The sequence below is a fragment of the Adiantum capillus-veneris genome, chromosome 23 (assembly GCF_014529385.1).
Source record: "Adiantum capillus-veneris isolate H3 chromosome 23, ASM1452938v2, whole genome shotgun sequence".
In the NCBI taxonomy this organism is placed as follows: domain Eukaryota; kingdom Viridiplantae; phylum Streptophyta; class Polypodiopsida; order Polypodiales; family Pteridaceae; genus Adiantum; species Adiantum capillus-veneris.
This window is the reverse complement of record NC_140953.1, coordinates 70,084,939-70,105,537: the sequence shown is the minus strand read 5'-3', so window position 1 is coordinate 70,105,537 and position 20,599 is coordinate 70,084,939. Positions and strand designations below refer to the sequence as shown.

Here is a 20,599-nt window from a genome sequence, read left to right as displayed (position 1 = left end):
ATTGATGAAGTTAAGAAAGTGCACTTGTTTGCCAACTCAACTATGTGTGTTTATCTACTAAGGAGTTTGTAACCACCCTTAAGAGACTGGAAACCAAGGTCAAGGTTAAAGCCTTTTGGATAAGAACAATATTTTTTATTTCATAGGAGTTTGGTGAGATCTTTACTTAATTGATATCTAAAGTACTCCCTAGTTGTGACAAGCATGCCATATGCGTTGTGATTGGTCAACTCACGGAAGTGTGTCATTTTGTCCATGTATAACCGCCCTTAGAAAGGCTTCAAACCAAAGTCAAATATAAGTCCTTAACTTGTGCACTTTTTAACAAGGTTATGAAATCTTTGCACGATGTGTAGCCATAAAATCTACTAAATTGTAAATGCATTATCTCATCAGCATTAGAACTCTTTAATGAGAATAACCCTTTGCAGAAAACCTAACCTTGTCATGATCAATGTACCATCCAACTTTTATTTCAATTTGCAAAAACATGTGATACCCAACGTGTTTTAAAAAGCAAAAATTGGTATGGTATCATATGCCATTCTTGACAATCTTGATCATAACTAGCTTGTTAATCTTGTTGTGATTATCTCTTTGAATAATATGCCTCATTTAATATTAAAAAAAAACATTTGTTGGATAACTTTCATATATGGTGAGATCTCAAAAGAGCACTATTAGTCAAGAGGTGAGACAACTCATGGAAAAATTATAGCCATGACCATTAATCAAGAAGCTGATGCAATGTAGAAGTTCCTTGAGATTGGTAAAATAAGGAAGTTTAATGATCAAAAAAGACTCTTAGCAAAGATGACATCCTAAATAACAAGTCACTTTAACAATTTACACTTGATCTCTTCTACTTGCAATGAATTTTCTGGTAGCAAATCAAATGCTAATCATCAATGCTTTATATGTTCTTTCAAAGGTGGATGACTAAATTTAGAAAACTACCACATATCAATCCAAGGACTTGAACCGCTAAATTTATGTGTGATGAACACAATGGGCCATTGGGTAAACCAATAGGCATGACAAAGAAGTTATAGTGCCCAAGGACAATTGCATAATTAAGAACCTCGAGTGCCTGAGGATTATATGGTAAATCAATGGCTTTCCATCACCTCTTAAGAGTCCAAAAGACATGCCTTCTAGAAGTCCAAAGGATGCCCTCTTGTCTCCATGCATTTTGAAACTTCTTGGCAAATTGCTTTTTTGGAGCATATCCAGCAATGAATATGTAAATGTGACCATTTAACAAGATGAAGTCTCACATAGACCTTCTGATAAAACAAGAGATGAGGCCAGTAAAGAGATCTCACAAACAGAAAATACATAAGCAGAAAATTTGTAAGCGATATTTCTTCTCTCTAATGCTTGTCTTGCCAAAATTTTTAAGCCTCATGCATGCAAATAGAACCATTTATTGAAGCCTTCAATAAGGCAGTCAAGAGGTTGAAAGGATTATCTATTCAAAAGCATCAATGATTGAAGATGAGTGACCTTAATCCAGCATTGGCTAAAGCAAGAAGCTCTAATGGGTTCGAAAAGCTAGACCATGCCCACTATATACCAAACAAATCGAGAGAGAGAGAGAGAGAGAGAGAGAGAGAGAGAGAGAGAGAGAGAGATGTGCCCACATCCTGGGCTCACAGTCCTCCCCTAAGTCCACCATTTTGACAGCCATTTGAACAGAGCTGCTGCATACTCTTCACAGTCAGTGGTATTCTTCAGCCAGCTCCTCCAAGGTAGCGGAGCAACATCGACGTGTCTTTCTTCACGCATGGGCAAGGTCATCAATTCTTTTCCGTCGGGATCATGCCAACATCACGTGGCATTATGCCCCCCCTCACAAAGGTTCATTTTACATTCATCGTACAGACCACCTTGGTGTTTACATAGCCTACACATTGTTACCTCATTTTTGTACTCTTTCTCTCGGCGATAGGCCATTGAGCATCTCCAAAGGTCTCTTATGTACACAGAATACAGCCCCTTTTATCGCGTGCACACACACACACACACACACACACACACACACACAGAGAGAGAGGTCACAACAATACAGAGAGGCCAAAGGAAGTCTGCCATGAGATAAAACCAATACAACTGTCTGTGCCTCAGATATAGTCTCATAGAAGCCAAAGAAAATTGGCCTCTGAGACAAAACATATACAACTGTCTGTGCCCGCTATCGTACAAGTAAAAAATTTGACAAAAACTGTAATCAAGAGAGATGGTATGTTTCTTTCACAATTTCTACTCACATGCAGCCCCTTCAGAGTCAATGACCATGCAGCATAGCACTCAAAGGCGACGCCTACGTTTAGGAGCACTGGTGTAAGCTGAATCAGCCAAAAGAGCTGCAGCAGAATCGATGATCCCAGATGAGGGCTCTCCACTAGGACCTGCAGCACCTCCATGTAGCGAGGGACTTTGTCGAGGGGGAGGACTTGGCCGTCGTGGACTCTGTCGTCGTGGGCTCTGTCGAGGGGGGGGATTTTGTCGTCCGGGACTCTCCTTTGCTTCCGGCTTTGTTTCTTCGGCTGTGCTTGTATGTATGGTTGGGGACATTTTGGATGCATTTGCTTGTTCACTTGCAACATTAGTTGCTGCTTTAGCATCATCGCCTTCAGTTCTGCTGTCATCTGCTTCGCTCTCTTCATCATCAGTCTCTTCCTCATCATCACCACTTTGCTTTGCTGCTGGCTCAAATCTTGCCAACTTATCCCTCAACTCCCTTAGCTTGGACTTCTTTGAGTTCAAAACAGCCACAAACTGCAAGCACAGACTTGACTTATCAAGTCAACCAAAAACCACAGCCCATCGGAAGAAAAGCACAAATTTTACCCCACCTTCCTGAATATGTCAGTTTCGAACTGCTGCTTTTCGTTTTTGAACTGTTCACTTTGCTTCAAACACTTATCAGCTTCCACTTTCATTCTCTCAAAAGATTGGGTTTTCCGCAAAACTTCATCCTGCAAGTTACAAAGGGTAAACATTGGGACTCACTACCATGGCCCAGCTATAAAGAGGTTCACAAGCTAATGCAGCACAGCCCCACAAAAAAAGCATACACCTTTGAAAGAGAACTCTTTTGCTACCTCTATGACAAAGCAGAAATGGAGTACATACGCTAAGTTTAACATTTGAATCCATCAAGAAGTTCAGAATGTTGCAAGAGATCTCCTGATCATTTTTTGCCTTCTCACATCTCCACTTTCCTTCCAGCTTTGTGCCATGCTTCTCCATTGTCCATGAAAGCTGTACAAATGTTGAAACTCGAAATATCATCCTTGGATGTAGATACATTATCAAGCTAGTTTACACAAACAGCCCCTGGCTTGATGTTTAATAGGGCTTTCTAACTAAAAAGATGCCTCACCAATTTTGCACCGATTGTCGACATCAATCAATACCTTTCGATTTTCTCCATCAGCAAGAAACGCATAGGTTGAGTCCGGATGTTGAAGGCTGAGATAAAATTGAGCTCTTTGTAGATATTCTGAGACACTCTCATCCCATCCAGCAGCTCTTTCTGCTACAGCCTGCTCAGTTGCTGGTCAAGCTACCAGTTAAACAATTGAAGAGAAAAATAAGCAGAAACAAAGAATCAGCCTGAGCATGACCTGGTGTAATTCTTCTACATACAAATGTAGTCCTGGACTTCTTTACATGTTATCCACACCAATACACAAAATAGAAAATGCACCTTTTCTAGAAAGAATGCTCAAGTTATAGACACATGTTAGCCATCAGCCCCTTCATGCAATTACTGACTAAATACTATGACAATTCCACCATATCATCAGCACCAATTACCAATACATGCTCTCTCTTGGGATAGTTTCCTACGACATTGAAACTCTCTTCTCTTCTTCTTCTTCTTCTTCTTCTTCTCTCTCTCTCTCTCTCTCTCTCTCTCTCTCTCTCTCTCTCTCTCTCTCTCTCTCTCTCTCTCTCTCTCATCGCATATGCGCACATCATTGCATCAGCTATAGATTGAGACTGGCAGATTTAGGAGAGCGGATTTGCCAGTCGTGTCCGGTATACTACAAGATACAAGGCCGTTTTCACTATCTATTAAGAGAGGGCTTTGGACCACTAGCTAGAGTCATGAGATATCAAGATCAGAGATGCCTCGGGTTGTTTTTGCTAGAGCTGCGCAAACACGGGGAGAGTCGCTTGAGAAGATTAGAGAGTGGGAGGCATTCACAGAGGGAGATCACTGACTTCTTTACAGCAGGGACTCGGCAGTCAGATGAGCAAGCTTCGCAACAGTCTTCAAAGTCCACCTATGCCAGAGGTATATTGACTGACAGTTGAGCTTACGAGAGCTAGACGCCCATGTCTACGAGGGCCACCACGACATCGACAGAGTGAGGATCAGGATTATTCTAGCACGGCATGGGAGACGTCCAATACAAGCATTTACAGAGGCGGACATTGACGATGCTCTTCAGCAACTGATGCATTATATCCTCGGACAACGCCTGACGCCGGACATCTTCGGACACTGATGTTCATTTTAGCTTTTATTTTACTTCATTTTATTTTGTACCTAGACATTGTATTAGATCCACCGGGATTGTATCGGTTTAGTCTCATGGGTCATTTTGTTTAGTCTCATGGGTCATTTTGGCCTTTTGAAGACGTTTAATAAAACATTTCATCTCATCTCATCTCATCTCTCTCTCTCTCTCTCTCTCTCTCTCGCGTAACCTAACTCTGTCTCTCTCATAACCTAGCTTGCGGCCTTCCCCTGGGCGAGAGGCTGCCCTGTGGAGAGGCGTTAGCCCCAGTCTCGCCTCATCTCCCCTATGCCGTAGCCTGCGCGCCTCCTCTCTGTTGTAGCCTGCTCGCGCCACATGCCGAAGCCTGCGCGACAGCCCCTGCGGAGAAACTCGCCTCAGTGTATTGGCAGCATACCATAAACTGCACGACAGTCCCTGCACAGTAAAACTCGTCCTGCTTGGGTCTGCTCGGGTGCGTTGACAATGCAGGTTCAGCCGTTTCAAAAATTGCTTCAAAACCCTAAAAAAAATATAAAATAAGGGTGTGTTCTCCCGTTCGCGATAAGATGTCCACCACGCCAATCTCACGCACCCATAAGTCCTTTCTTGCGGTGGCAGCGGCACCAAAGAAGGATCCTTTTGCTCGCCAAGATGCGAGAATCACTAACCTTGAGGCCCAAATTCAAGAGCTCATTGAAGAGAATGCACAGCTGAAGCACCGTTTGTGGAAGCTTGAGGAAACAAAGGAAGTAGAGAGCCAAGCTCTACTTGTGAAAGCACATGAGGTCGAAAATGCTTTTGCCGAAACTGTCAAAGTAGCCCAGAAAGAAGTCCACGAAGCAACACGTAAAGAGATCGTCAACGAAGTTCAAGCAGCATTACAAGAAAATCGGCTACAAGAATCTGTTGGCCTCAAGGTTCGGATTGGAGGACTTCCCTCACCATGGTGCACAGACGAAGACACTCTTGAAGACATTGAAGCATTGAAGCAGCTGCAGATGACTTTGTGTCGCTTTCGGCGCGGCCCGAAGAAGCAAGCGTTGCAGACCTTTATGAAGTTCAAGTATCGCATGACCCACGCATCAGAGTGGGCCAGAGGAGAGTCCTTCCCAGGATTCCGGACACTGTTGGCGATCTCCCTCGACGCCATACAGTTCGGTACCGATACCTCACTTTAAAAAGGAGGGGATGTCACGTGCACATCTAACCCTATGTATACGTGGACAAGCTACTTCATGTCTAGGGTTCACTTCAGTTCAGTTAGCCTAGCTTTGTTACGTGCGCACTTCACTTGCGCCACGTGGACACGCTTCTGCCATAGTCTAGCGTCAGTCAACACTTTGTGAGCCTCTAGCAGGACGTGCATTTCCAGGCCGGTCACACTTGCATACCCTCTCTTGCACAAGAATAGTCATTTCATCATGCAAGCATTTTACTGCGTGAACCACCTCTTATAAGTCATTTTATGAAAAGTGACTTTTGGAATTCTTTTTGTAAGTTTGCTGGAAAAGTAGGTAGGGCAAATTGCTAAAGATCTATAAAAGAAACCCATTGGGCACTCAGTAGAAGCAGAAGAAGCAGGGACACAAGGAGGCAAGCACCCAACAGGCAGGTAAGCACCTCATCAGCAGCCCTAGCGTTTTCTCAAGAAGAAGAAGACCCAGATCAGCCTGGCGTTTTCAGTTTTCAGCAGACAGCCCAGCATTTTCAGTTTTCCACTTTAGCCTCGCGAGAACCCGCTTCCACCACATTGCAGCTCCTTGGCCTAGCGTTTTCAGAATTCAGCAGATCAGCCAGCGATTTCAGATTTCAGCCAGATCAGCGAGCGTTTTTGAATTTCAGTCCTAGCCCGGCGAAGCGGTTGCAGATCCAGGCCGCAGTATCTACTATCGCCGCAGTAGTAGATCCCCCGCAGAACACCTAGCATTTTCAGTTTTCAGCCTTGACGTTGTCGTTGACACCATTGTCGTCGTTGCCATCGTCATCGTCGTCGAAGTCCCTATCTTGACGACGACACCATCACCATCGTCATCGCAGATCCCTATCTTGACGACGACACCTTCGTCATCGTCATCGCCATCGCAGTCCCGGACTTGACAACGACATCATCGTCGCAGTCACCATCGTCGTCGTCGTCGTCGTCGTCGACATCATCGTCGTTGACGTAGACCAGCAGTACCTGTCGTCGCCTTCATCGTCTTCAACACAAAACCGTCGTCGACTTCAACGTCTTCGACACAGTACCGTCGTCGACTTCATCGTCGTCAACTGAGACCCTTAGTACCTCGTCGTCGACTTCATCATCTTCGACATGGACATCGTCGTCGACCTCCCCGTCTTCGACATAGAACCCGCAGTACCCGTCGTCGACATCATCGTCTTCGACATAGTCTCCTTCAGTACCTCAGTACCCCTTCAGTACCTCAGTACCCAGCATCGGTAGCCTCAATACCCATTACATCAGCATCTCAGCATTTAGTCATTGTAGTAGCATTGTGCAAGAATAAAGAAAGTACTTGCTCTGGCAACAGAGCAAGGGGGCCCTTGAGGGTTGGGACCTGTGTCACAAGACGGGCACCACGTGCCAATAGAAAAGAACATACTAAACAGACTTTTAGCACTATAATAACAACTGAACTGAAAGAGAGAGACAACACGCGACACGGAGTGGCGGAATTCCACCCCAAAGAGTATTGGCTCCAAACCTTGGCGCCCCTTTCGGTATTTCTTTATATTGCATCAACACAGTACAAGCCGGTACTCGAAACTCTGCACCTTCTCCAAGAAGCATGCCAGAGAATGAGCCCTAGCCTCATATTTAAAGGCCCTTGGCCCAAAACGCAATTACAATGAAAAGCCTTCAAACTCAAAAGCATCTGGTCCAAAAGCAAAGCCAAAAAGCTGCCAACGTAAATCACGAAAATCCGTACAACTACCACGTCCTCAGTCAACGCAAAACGCGGAAATCCGTACAGCTTGCCACGTCATCATGCCAGTGCAATTTTTTAAAATCTTCCACGTCATCAGTTTTTGCGTGTGTACGGGTCCTGCTTTATTTTAATCCTTTTGTCACTTGGGCCCCATCGGACGGGGTCCCCATAAGTTGGTAGGACTTCTTCTTCTGTTACTTGTTCTTCTTAGGGTTTAAGCCCCTCGACCGGCATCTGTAAGTTGGCTCCATTCTTTAGGCTTTGACACGTCAGCAGTTTGTTACATCTCCCCTTCTTGAAAGAGAGTAATCGTCCGCGATTATAGCATATCTGCAAAACAACTCAAGTATTTTTATTTTTATTTTTATTTTTCTGAGAAAAAGATCCTTCTATTAGTTAATGAAACTGCCCATAGGGCTACAACCTCCTCTACAAGAGAGGACTACAACAATCATGATGGGGAGACTCTCCCAATGAAAAACCAACATATGTACAATGAGGCTATATCAGGGGATGGGAGGAGGAAAGAGCCACACAGGTGGACGGTAGTGCCATCTAAGCACACCCTGATCCATGGTGAAAAATGTCCTAGGACGCCAAAGTCGAAGGAAAGCCTCTCTATGCTCCCTCATGCGGTCGGAGCTGCCCTGGAGTCTCTCAAACTTTCCTCTGAGAGTATGGACCAGCTCAAGCCAAAGGTCCCGAACAGTCTCTGCTGGTGGTACAGGGCGAGCCTTGAAGATGCGGAAGCAACGGGCCCGCCAGATGAACCAGAGTGTCAGGCCATTGATAAGCTCCCAACACACCTCTCTCTCACTGCACCACTCCTGTGGAGTAAGCTCTGTGGCAAGCTGGAGTGTAGGTCGCCCCCCCTGCATCACTATCATCCTGCTGGTGGATGATAGCTCAAACTGAAGTGCCGGGCCCGTGAGAGTGGACCAACCAGCTGCCCCCCAAGTGTATTGCCGAGCCGTGGAAAGAGCGGGCATCAGCCGAAGAACACACAGCCACACCTGCTGTGCCAAGGGACAGTCCCAAAGACAGTGACGCTGACTCTCCACAAGATGGTCACAAGCTGTGCATGCGGACGAGAGACCACTATGCACAAGCCTCTCCCAAAAAGCTGCCAAGAACTCATTTGTGAGACCCTCCTCCTGCCAACGAGGTGCTGCAGCAGGGCGAGCCTCTCTCTGTGCTGCCAGTATGTGACGTCCTAGTCGAACAGTGTACTAAAAGAAAGGGACACCTGGGTGGTCTGCAGAAGAGACGAGGTCCTTCCAAAGCCACTCTCCAGGATCTCACTGTACTCGTGCCAATGGACAGCACTCCCAAGCCCACAGTCTCCAATGTCTAGTCTCAAGAGCAGCTGGGTCGGGATTGATGACACAAGTCCTCCCACAGATGCCCACCACTCGGATCCTCTGAAAACAGCACTTTGCTAGCTGCGGGGCCTCTACTGCAACTCGCTGTAAGCGTCCCTCCCCTTGTAGCTCGAAAAAAAGAGAAGGAACACTCTCTAAGCAAGCCCGAACAAAGATGAGGACCTCCAGTCGTGTGAAGGCTCCCATCCATCTAGGCGCTGCTGACTCGAGACGCATGAGCCACTCAGCTGGTACTGCCTCTGAGATGTCCTGGCACATGCTTTGCACCCCTCTCATGCCCTGTATAGCTGAAGGCCCTGTAGCTCCTCTGATAGGCCAAAAAATTGTAACCAGTCACCTAAGGAGCGTGCTGGACCCGCTGCCATGGCACCCCAGGAAACATGAGGCCGACTACCAACCAAGTGACCTCTCTGAGTGCAAACCATGGGGTTCCAAACAAGGGGCTGTCGCAGACGCTCCTCCGTGCAAGTAGGCTGACGCTGCTCCAAGCCTCGCCGTAGGTGCTCCCAAGATCGAAGCAACCCCACAGCGAAGCGATCCTCCAGTCTCCTGCTCAAACCAACTCTGCGCATCTCTGTGACGATCCATCTGGTCGAAGGTTGCCAGGGGCCTCCTGCCTGAGGCACCCGCTGTAACAAGAACTCCTTCCAAGGCTCCTCACCTGGAAGAAGACCTCGGACGATGAACTTCCCCAAAAGGGCTCTGCTCTGATGTGCTGGGTCTATGATCCCTAGACCTCCCTGTGAACAAGGAAGAGTGATGACCTGCCAAGCCACTTTGGCCCGAGCTGTCAGTGTCTCGCCCTGACCAAAGGAAGTTCCTGATCAGCTGCTCTACCTGGCTGATACAAGAACTCGAGAAGATCCAGCAAGAAGTGATGTACCACGTAGTAGCCAACAACACCTGGTTGGCCACTACAACTCTGCCAGCCAAAGAAAGTCGTGCGGAGCTCCAATGTAGCAACTTCCTCCTGATAGACAAGAGGAGGGGAGCAATCTGCTGCTCGAGAGACAAGTCCAAACCAACTTGACAACCCAAGTACCGAGCTACAGTCCCTGGGGGAATCCACCTGAAACCCACACCTGGCATCCAATCAGACACAGGAGCACTACCAACCGAGAAAGCCACTGTCTTTCTCCAGTTGATCAGTGCGTCAGATGCACAACAGAAGGTCTCAAGCGCCTGCTCACAGCTGTGGAGGTTGGCCTCCTACCATCCAAGTACAAGGCTGAGTTGTCAGCAAACTCAGCGTCCAGTAGCTCATCCCCGCGAATAGGGAGTGCTAAGCCTCGTAAACCAACCTGCTGCGACACCAAAAACCTACTCATCGCCTCTGCATAAAATAGAAAGAGGAAGGGGGCAAGAGGGCAGCCCTGTCTGACCGAACGTGTGAGCATGAAACGATCACCTCTACCTCCTGACAAAAGTACCTGACTGTGTGCCCGTCTGTACAAAGCTGACACCCCTCTGATCCAAGCATCTGAGAAGCCCATCCTGCGTAGAGTGCCCTCCAGAAAGTCCCAGTCAACTCTGTCGTAAGCCTTCTCAAAATCGAGAAGAAGAATCACCAGATCCTCACCACGGAGCCGCGCTAAGACAGAAGCCTCCCAAAAGTAAAGATGTTGTCAAGGATACTGCGCTCCTTGACAAAACCTGTCTGAGTCCCATGTATAAGGCTCTCTAGAAGTGGCTGGATCCTCAAACTCAGAGCCTTGGCAAGAATTTTGTAGGCTGAGTTGAGGATGGTGATGGGGCGCCATTGTCGAATCTCATCCAAGGAGCCACCCTCCTTGGGAATGAGGTAGATCAGACCCTCACTCAAGCTGTCAGGCATCTCTCCTGTGTGCAAGATGTACTAGAAAGTTCTAGAGAGATCTGGGCCAAGCAAGTCCCAGTACTCCAAGAAAAAACTGGGAGTCAAGCCATCCTCACCTAGACAGCTACCACGGGGAAGTGCACAAAGAGCCAACCAATAGAGAGCAATACGGTGAAGTACTAGGCTGGACAAGACCGGGAGACCCTTTTCCAAGAGGTCTTTCACTTGGTTCATAATCTCTTCATTCTGTGCTCGGTTGACACGGTAAGGTGGCCGGTTCAGTGGTGTGCTTCCAGGTATCAGATCAATGGTATGATCTTCAGGACGAACAGGTGGAAAATCACCTGGTAGGCCCTCTGAGAAGCAATCGGCGTGAGAGTGGAGAAAATCTTGGCATTCTTTATCAAGTTTAGACATATTTGTCATATCCATATCACTCAACTCTTTCATAAAGATCGAGTAAACAGACAGACTGGATTTCATTAATTTTGAAATGGCCGAAGCCGATACAATAGGGACAGACTCGCCCTTTAGTTTCATATCAAGTACAATTGTTCTGCCCTTTTCCGTAGTCAAAGTCGCTTTTCTCGCCCGATAATCGACCACGGCGTTGTTCTTGTGGTAGCAAGGAATCCCTAAGAGAACATCACAACCCTCCAAAGGCATTATGAAGAAGTCCTCATGCCCCAAATACCCCTGACAATGCAACCGAAGTTTGCCAATGACAGGTGTATTGGCTACGTCCCTACCGGGTGCCGCTAGAACTGCCTCCGCAAGTGGCCCCATCCGATCGGGAGTAATCTCGAGCCGCGCCGCCACTCCGGTGAAATGAAGTTGGCCGTGGCTCCTCCATCAGAGAAGATAAGGGCCTCTTGATCTTTCACTTTGCCCCAAGCTCGGCAAAGTTATGTACTCTCATCCATGGTGTTGGGATCAGTACCCACACAATCTGGAACCAATCCTGTTTTCATCTTGCCTTTTCGTGCACGTTCCTCAGCTGCTCTCGAACTCTCAGGCCTGTCGTCGTCCTTATCATTCTATTCTTTCTATGCCTTTTTAGGACACTTCGCGGAGATATGTCCATGTTCCCCGCATCCAAAGCACTTCCCCTCCTTGATGAATCGAGCTCGCTCCTGAGGAGTAAGCTTGGGTGGTGCATCCTTTTTCTCTGGGTTGCTCTTTTTCTTTCTACTTTCATTCCCAGAAGTTTGTTCGGCTCGTTGTGTCGTGGCCTCATCTGTAGGGTAGGTCAGACTGCCAAAGTGAATGGCAAAGCCCCGCTTCGTATGACTCATCAACTCTTGAATAGAAGCTGACTTCTGCTCCAAGCAGTGATCTCGGATCTGTGTAGGTAGACCCAAGGTGAACCGCTCAATCTGTCCTCTGAACGAGATCTTCTTAAATGAAGAGGCGGGTAGAAAAGAGCTCCAAAATCTCTCACAGTAAGCATTGATTGTATCTTTCTTGGTCATCCGAAGATGGTTCCAAGCAACTCGTATATCTCTTTCATACTCTTGCGTCAACCAAGAAGAGATAGATAAGCTTCTTAAATTTCAACCATTTAACTGGCGCAGTCTTGTTTAAAAGAAGTGTGGACCACCAAGTGCGAGCATTCCCCTTAAAGTAAGAGGCAGCTCTCCGAATCTTGGAGTGCTCTAAGTAGCGTCCTCCCGGGAAAGCGATGTCAAACTGCTGTATAAAAGACAGCCTTTGAAGTATCTGAGTATCTTGAAAAAGTATCAAACTTGATCGAGTGGCCACCTTCCTTAAACTCTCGGACTTTCTTGCTTTTATCTTCGAGAAAGTCATACTGGTTGGCTTTGTAAAAATTCTTCTTGTTCGCACAAAAGTTTCCGTCATCGGAATCTGAGCTGTCTGTAGACGAGTCCTCAGTAGAACTGTCCGTCTCTGGGCGAGATTTAGCCTTCTTTGCCTTTTTCTTGCCCTTTCCGAAGCTTTGTTTCTTGCTTCGCTTTTTACCTTTTCTGTCTTCTTCGCTCAAATCTGAAGAACTAGAAGAACTGTCAGAAGAAGAAGAACTGGGTACTCCTTCAAAGTGAACACGCTTCTTTTGTTTCTTTGCTTTGTCAAATGTCGACTGACGACCCAAATAACCCAGGAAGTCAATGCCTTTCTTCTGCTTTTTCCCGTTCTTTTTGGCTTTCTTTTGCGCGTCAAAAAGCTGAGCAATCCGTGCATCAACCACCTCTTGTAATTCCTTCTCTGAATATTGTTTGTGATGAGAAGGTTTCTTGAGAGCGGGTTTCAGGGGTGGTATAGTGGTTTTCTGCCACTGCGCATGCACTTCCTGAAAAGAAGTCTCGTTCATATATTTTGCCAATTTCGGATCCTTCGCAAAACTGAGCATCATCTTTGTTGCATCGCCGATCAATTGACAACGCTTCATCTCTCTTTGCTTCGCCTGAGTAGGCCGAGGCGGGCCATACTCTGTCGGAATCTTCGTTGTGATCCCTGCCCGCATCTCCAGATGCAGAGGGAGTCGACTGATCCTTGCGTGAAGCCATAGGTGCCGCGGAAAAAAAATAGGGGATCTGATTTCCCGTAGAAGAGAAATCGGCCATGCTCTGATACCACTGTCAAGAATCAATCGCGACAGCACCAAATAACCACTTCAAAACAATTCATAGATCACAATAGATTTGCACTGGCTTGGCGGAGTTCCGTGCCTAGAGATATTGGCCCCAAAGACTGGCGCCCCTTTCGGTATTTCTTTTTGTATTAAAATCAATGTCAGAGTACAAAGAGCGGTTAGGGATTCAATCTCAGACTCTGCGTCCAAATGCTCTGAGAAGTGAGTCCCTCACCTCGTATATAAAGATTACAAGGGATGCCCAAAAGCAGAGCCCCAAAAAGCTTCCAGTTTAAAAGCAATCTCTCTCTCTCTCAAGAGAGAGCCAAAAATAAAGCAATTAATCTCTCTCTCTCTCTCTCTCTCTCTCTCTCTCTCTCTCTCCAAGCGTAGAGAAAAGCAATTGCGTCGCTGTTGCTTTTTTTTTTTCCCAATCCCGCAAATTTCGAAAGTTCCGTACACTGCTGCCACGTGGCAATTTCCCGCCTGATTAGGTTTTCCAGCCACTTTAGGGTTTCAGGCAAAAATGAGGGTTTCTGCTGTCGGTAGCCACGTCATCACTTTGTGACAATGCAACTTATCTTGTCACGTGACACATCCAACCCTATGTGTCCGTGGACAAGCTACAGCATGATCAGGGTTCAGTTCAGTCAAGTCAGTCTAGAATAGGAAGTGATCTGGCACTTTTGTGAGTCTGTTCGTAGACCGTGCATGACCAGTCACTTAGATTAGATAAATATCCTCTGGTTGCACACAGCATGATCATAAGCATTCCCATCAGAATCCATCAAAATCCATCAGGGGAATTTTCCAGTGCATTAAACCTATTTTCCCTATTTTTGACATTTTTCACTTATTATTTTTAAGTGACTTTTGTTGGAAAGTAGGTAGGGCAATTTTGCTAAGTTAATATATAAGCAAACCAGAGTTAGCACTTTCTGGCAGAAGAGGCAGCAGGAGCACCTTGCTCAACAGGCAACTTCTCAGCAAGACCAACCCCCGCGACAACTTTGACGTGTTCTCTCAACAGAAGGCCTAGCGTTTTTACACCAGATCAGCCAGCGTTTTATGCACAGCAGATCAGCCCCGGCGTCATCACGACACAGCCGATCAGCCTAGCGTTTTGCATTTGCAGAACAACCGGCGATAGCAGGACCAAATTCAGCCCTAGCGTTTTTGGGACAGCAAAGCACCTAGCGTTTTGCAGTTCCTTTGTGACGGAGTCAGCAAAAGCATCAGCGTTTTCAGTTTTCAGCCCTTAGACACCGCAGATCAAGTCCCGAACCTCGCAAATCTCACCTTCCCACAGCAGTTCCTCGCCGCACGGTGGGATCCATCGAAGTTTGCAGTTTCAGCCCGGAAAATCTGCGTTTTCAACGTCTCGTCGACGTACCGTCGCCATTGACATCTCACCGACATAGAGTCAGAATTCAGCAGATAGAAGATTTGCAGATTTCAGCCATTAGCATTTCCAGATTTCAGCCAGTCTCGTCGTCGTCCTCATCGCTATCGACATCGTCGGCAAGTCCAAGCATTGTAGAGATTTGTGCAATCAATACTAGACCGCTCTCGCCATAGAGAGTGGGGCCTTCGGAGGAGGGTTTTACAACATCTCTCCTGTCGTATTCTCTTCTCTATCTCTCAGTCTCATGCACTTCCATTCACAGTGTCCGTTCACTTTGTTTGTGTCCATTGCACTCTCTCACTAAAGGAACGGAAGGCTCTCCGTTCCTTAAGTAAAAGGAACCCTTGAGCACAGTTCGGAGCACTCATCTTGAGCAAAGTTCAGCATTCATTCCGCTGCACCTTACATTGGTATAAGAGCTTTGGCAGTGTTCTGTATCACTCAAGAAAAGAACCACAAGAACCACATAATTTTTTTTGCCTTGTTGCGGTTGCGGTCGCACGTAACCCAAGACCTCTTGGGCGTGTCGATTCCTAATCGTGTTTTTGAAGAGTGACAGGAAACCCAAGAAAGAAGGGCTTGTCCAGCCTCCCCTTGTGCCTCTTTTCACTCATTGAGAGCGGACTGTGCACTTAGCGGCCGGCCAATCGACGTGAGGTGGAAAAAAAGCAACCTTGGTGTGAGCGCAAGGCCGCCAAGGGGTGCGCCCGCGGAAAAGAACAGAACTCGGGTAAAGAGAAGATCCTTCTCTAACACAGATTGCAAGCCAAAGAAGAACCTCAAGAACCCCAAGACCCTCAAGACCCTCAAGAACCTCAAGAACTCAAGAACCCAAGAACCCAAGAACCAAGAACCACAAGACCCCAAGTTCCTCGTGAACTTAAGAACCCAAGACTTCAGTGGATGGTCATCACCCGAAGCGGAATAGATACTTCACATGGAGGTGGTGAGCATGGGTGTGGCGAAGAAGAGTTTTCCCCACCAGAAGGTTTTTCCGACCCTCCCCCTTCCCCATCTACGCCAAGGATTGCACTAACTCCTATGGAAGCTTTCGACAAGATGATGATGGACTGTAAGCTAGAAAGCGACGCAGAAATGGCGGCCATAGAACGTAAATACGAAGAACGAATGGAAGCCATAGCACGTGAACGCGATATCGTCACCGACATAGAGTCAGAATTCAGCAGATAGAAGATTTGCAGATTTCAGCCATTAGCATTTCCAAATTTCAGCCCATCTCATCGTCGTCCTCATCGTCGGCAAGTCCAAGCATTGTAGAGATTTGTGCAATGAATAGTAGATCACTCTCGCCATAGAGAGTAGGGCCTTCGGAGGAGGGTTTTACGTCTCTGGTGTCATATTCTCTTCTCTATCTCTCAATCTAATGCACTTCCATTCACAGTGTCCATTCACTTTGTTTGTGTCCATTGCACTCTCTCACTAAAAGAACGGAAGGCTCTCCCTTCCGTAAGTAAAAGAAACCCTTGGGCACAGTTCGGAGCACTCATCTTGAGCAAAGTTCAACATTCATTCCGCTGCACCTTACAAATCTAGAGTGCTTGGACATGTAGGTCTTGTGCACAGGCTCACAAGGGTACCATAACACTTCCTAGGCTGTCCTAAACCCTAAAAAAAGGAGTTAGCCTGTCCACGTGCACATAGGGTTAGATGTCCATGTGACAGTTGCGGACACTTCTCATGATGTGGGCACAAAAGAAGAAGTCTCCGTAGATATAGTGGATGATGCTTTGGAGAGTTTGCAAAAGCCTACTCATATCAAGGAAGTAAAGTTACTTGAGAGGAAGATTCCGGTGTTTCCAATGTTTCAACTTTCCACAAGATCAAAGCTAGATGCCACCACCTACCACGAATGGAAGGTGCTCTGGGGACCAACAACGTTATCTTGATGGTGCATAACAAGATTGAGCAACCAAAGGCTCCTACAATCAGGTATCTTTCTTCGAAGGAGTTGTAGAGGTTTGCAAACCTTCAACGTGCTTGGGATCAGCATAACGCAAGGATCCAGTCTTTTATCTTGCTCAATTCTATGTAGCAACCACTTGGACATGTACAAAGTATGACTCATGCTCGAGAGATCTTGAACGACTTGGAGAAAGATAGCTAGGAAGAGAGCTCACCTAGAGGGATATTTTCCCGTGTTTATGAGTCGTGGGGTTTTGTGTGTTGGGTCGTGTATTTTTGTTGCTCCCCTATATGTGGAGGGGGGGAGGGGAGGCATTTTCGATCTTGTAGCACTTGTGCAAAGCCTTGCACTCTCTTGAGTTTGCAGAGTTGTGCCCACAAGACTTGTCAACACTCTCTCCAATTTCTCTCTCCTCTTCTCTTTCCCAAACAAATGGGGCTCATAACCCATCATTTCATAAAGCCCAAAGGCAAAGTCACAACTGAAAAACCATCGGCGATAAAGGTTTGCATTATGAAATAATTCCCCGAGAAGCCTAACAAGTTGGAGGATCTCCTAGCTGGCTATGGACAACACGAGACAAACCACCTCAGGTTATGAGGCACAAGCCTTACTATGTGACTTTGGGAACCGACTTTGGGAACTGTACAAAAGATACTTCTTGTATACAAGCTGCCCACAAATCAACCTCTCTCTCTCTCTCTCTCTCTCTCTCTCTCTCTCTCTCTCTCTGTGGGTGACATACCATTACATGTCCAGCAGTGGAGGCCATCAGAGATAGAGAGGCGAAAGGAGCGAGGGAACCAGGTGCCCTTGACGAAGAGGGGAGAGGGGGGGGAACCCAACATCAAGCGGGCACATGTTTCAACACCCCCTATGCCTGCTGCTGTGCTCTTCGTGCTCATGTCGCTGCGTGCTCGTCAAAGTTGGCCTTCTTTGACGTGAGGAAACTTGTTCGGTAAGCTGGTCTGGAGCCTTCCGCTTGGCCGGAAATGCCGGCTTTCTAGGAAGGGCCTTCTTAATAGGATGGGCTTTCAAAGGCCTCGCACGAAAGAGGGATTGGGTCAGATCGGTGCTTGGGGTGCAGGTTGGCTAGTGAAGAACAGGCCCAACTATCAAAGGCCTCGCAGGGAAATTGTGTAAATGGGTCCAAAGAACATTGAAATTTGATTTTTACAAGACTGATCTATTCCTTGGAGGGAAGAATTCAGGTGGTCCTTCCATCCTCATCAGCACTCAAATCATCAGGTACTTCTTTTTGCATAATGTATGGCAGACAAGGAACTGCTGTGTGTTTGAAGGAGGTCTTGAGGTGGCAAGCTTCGCAAAAATTATACAAGAAAGCAAGGTGCTAATTTGTACGCTTGGGCGCAAGCAACACTCGGAGGATTGGTCTAGGACTACTTGTGTCTTGTTGTCAGTAGAGGGTATGCCTACAATGGGGAAAAATCATGGCTATCGGTATTTAAAAGATCTCAGAAGAACATGATAATGGACCTTTTGTATCAAGGATAAGGGGGCGAGTTGGTTGGGATCGCTATCGATGTAATTATGGTCCCTGGATGATGTCATGGCTCAACACGAGCATGACAAGACATTGTAATTTTTTGGGTTAATCAATATAATTCACTCGCAATTGTGAGTTTTGGGGGGAAAAAAAGGATGGGCTTTCAAAATTTAATTGGCATGAGGCGATTGTTCAAGAAACAAAAAATTCTCCTTTGGCTCATCGAGTAAATATGGTTCTTGTAGCATGTGGAGGGTCTATCTGAATTGGAGATAGCCGTTTAAAAAAGCGTAAGGGGGGGTTCGGACGGCCCGCCCAAGGGAAAAGCAAACGAGCGTGGAGTAGTAGCGGCATCCTTCCATTCATCCAAACAGGAGGAAACAGTTTCGGGACCTACCAGGGCAACCTCCTCACCTCGAGATGCAAAGCTTCCGCGCTCTTTTCAACATGAAATGTGGAGCAAAGTTCGATTGACGTGCAATCTATTGTTCTGCCCATTGATGCCATGGCGAAAACTACAAGGCATCGTTGACTATATGAATGGAGAGCTGTGGAAAAGGTGCATGCGGGTTTAGTTGCCTCTGTGCAATCTAAACCCGTCCGTAGATGCGGGTGTGGAGGGTTGTTCAACCACCCTCCATCCTAGGGGCATTTTTGGATTCAATAGCATTCTCGGGTGGCTTATGGGGAGGACCTTTCAACTCAACTCGCCTTACAATGGCTTTTTTTATCAACTATATGAGAAGGTGCTCTAAGGGGGCTCCCCCATAGGCTCTCTAAAGGTGGTATGGGAGGGCACTCTAATTCCTTTGGAGGTGTCCCATATCACCCTCTTAGATATGTGGTGCCCGCTATCTTGAAAAGCGGAGTGACCGCTTCATTTTTTTGGGGGTTCTTTGACGTCCCCCCCCCCGCCCCCCCCCACATTACTGTTTCGCCTTTTGCACCAGCGACAACAAGTTATCACAAACCCATGAAGATAATCATGTTGGAATTAGGGTTGCAGAGAAACGCACACAGCTTGGAGAAGACGAAGGAAGATCAAGGCACACAACAGAGAGTGTGTTACTTAGTGTGCAATGGAAAGAGAGATAGCCCTAGAATGAATAGGCGTATATACAAAGCACGGGGGAAAAAACCTTCTAAAGAGGGAAAAAATGCCCCAACGGTCCTAGTGTGTTCACACACATCACTACCACATGTATATGGTGACAAATTCCTCCTGGAGTGATGCAGTGAACAAGAGCTCGCACATGAGTATTGGGAAGTGTCATGCCCTGAGGACATGATCAGTCCACAAAGGGGAGTAAGCCCAAAGCTTTGCAAAAAGCTTCAAACTTCTCACGAGACAATGCCTTTGTGAAAAGATCTGCAAGGTTGTCCTGTGTTGGTACATAAGCCAAGCTGATCTCTCCTGCTGAGAGCCTCTCCCTGACATAGTGGTAATGCACCTCAATGTGCTCTGTGCGAGCATGAAAAACTGGGTTCCTCGCAACTGCCAATGCGCTCTAACTGTCAGTGTAGATAGTGTTGGCAGTGTCCTGTCCAACACCCAAATCAGCCATAAGGCGTCTGAGCCATACACACTCAACCGTAGCTGTGAAGATTGCCCTGTACTCAGCCTCACAACTAGAAGTGGCCACAATAGATTACTTATTTCTCAACCATGATATACATGAACTGCCAAGCATGAAACAAAAACCACTTGTGGACACTCGCGTGTCAAAACAACCAGCCCAATCTGAGTCTGAAAAAGCATGCAAGTCTGGCAGCAATGATCCCCCCTTGGGATAAAACAAGCCAAGATGTAAAGTGCCACTCAAGTAGCAAAAAATCCTCTTGACAGCCTGCCAATGCTTAGACCCTAGGCTATGCATATATCTGATGACCTGTGAGACTGCAAACTGAATATCTGGCCTAGTGTTGCATACATAAATGAGGCAGCCAATAGCAGTTTGATAAAGAGTGACATCAGCTGGATCACCAGCATCATGTAGACTTAACTTCAAACCTGTTTCCATGGGAGTGGCAATAGGTTTGCAATCCTTAAGTCCAAACTTACATATCCATCTTGAAAGTAGCATTCAAATCAACCTTGAATTCAGCAATATGTGCCTCATTGGGACCAGTGATCAGTAAATCATCCACATAAAGTACAACAATGAGAAGTACATCACCCTCACGCTTTACATACAACGTGCTTTCTGTTGGACTATTGCAAAGGCCTCGTTTGACCAAATGAGTGTCAGCCTTCTCATACCAAGCAATAAGTAGCACACATGATGGCCTCAAGCCAAAAAGAATGCGACAAAGCTTGACTTTTGACCATACATCGTGCCATTTTCGTAAGTGACCTGTTTTGCCTCTCAGTAACACCATTTTGATGAGGCGTATAAGGCACTGTACATTGGTGTTTTATCCCACGACTAGCCAGAAATGCATTAAATTCATGAGACATATACTCCCCCCCTCGATCGGAACGGAGGGTGCCCATAGTACATTTTGAGACATTTTCAACCATAGTCAGA

General features: G+C 46.7%; 1 protein-coding gene across 2 annotated transcripts; it reads right to left on the bottom strand.

The window, feature by feature from the left end:
• Nucleotides 1-2,072: 2,072 nt before the first annotated feature.
• On the bottom strand, nt 2,073-17,569 carry LOC147427940 (DNA repair protein XRCC4-like). Of its 2 annotated transcripts, none has more exons than XM_086496417.1 (5): nt 17,310-17,569; nt 3,423-3,562; nt 3,139-3,267; nt 2,859-2,981; nt 2,073-2,781 (listed from the first exon to the last, which is right to left on the bottom strand). In XM_086496417.1, the coding sequence occupies exons 1-5, from the start codon at nt 17,467-17,469 to the stop codon at nt 2,311-2,313; spliced, it is 1,023 nt and encodes a 340-aa protein (XP_086352543.1). In that variant the 5' UTR covers nt 17,470-17,569; the 3' UTR covers nt 2,073-2,310. The 2 variants fall into 2 exon arrangements, with proteins under 2 accessions (XP_086352543.1, XP_086352544.1); XM_086496418.1 differs by having other exon boundaries at nt 3,423-3,551; nt 17,310-17,468.
• Nucleotides 17,570-20,599: the final 3,030 nt, after the last annotated feature.

Coding starts and splice junctions, on each gene's coding strand:
- LOC147427940 (XM_086496417.1), bottom strand. CDS start 17,469: ATGAGCACGAAGAGCACAGCAGCAGGCATAGGGGGTGTTGAAACATGT. Junction 3,563..17,309: donor CCACTGCTGGACATGTAATG/GTATGTCACCCA, acceptor TAGCTTGACCAG/CAACTGAGCAGGCTGTAGCA. Junction 3,268..3,422: donor CTGATGGAGAAAATCGAAAG/GTATTGATTGAT, acceptor ACATTTGTACAG/CTTTCATGGACAATGGAGAA.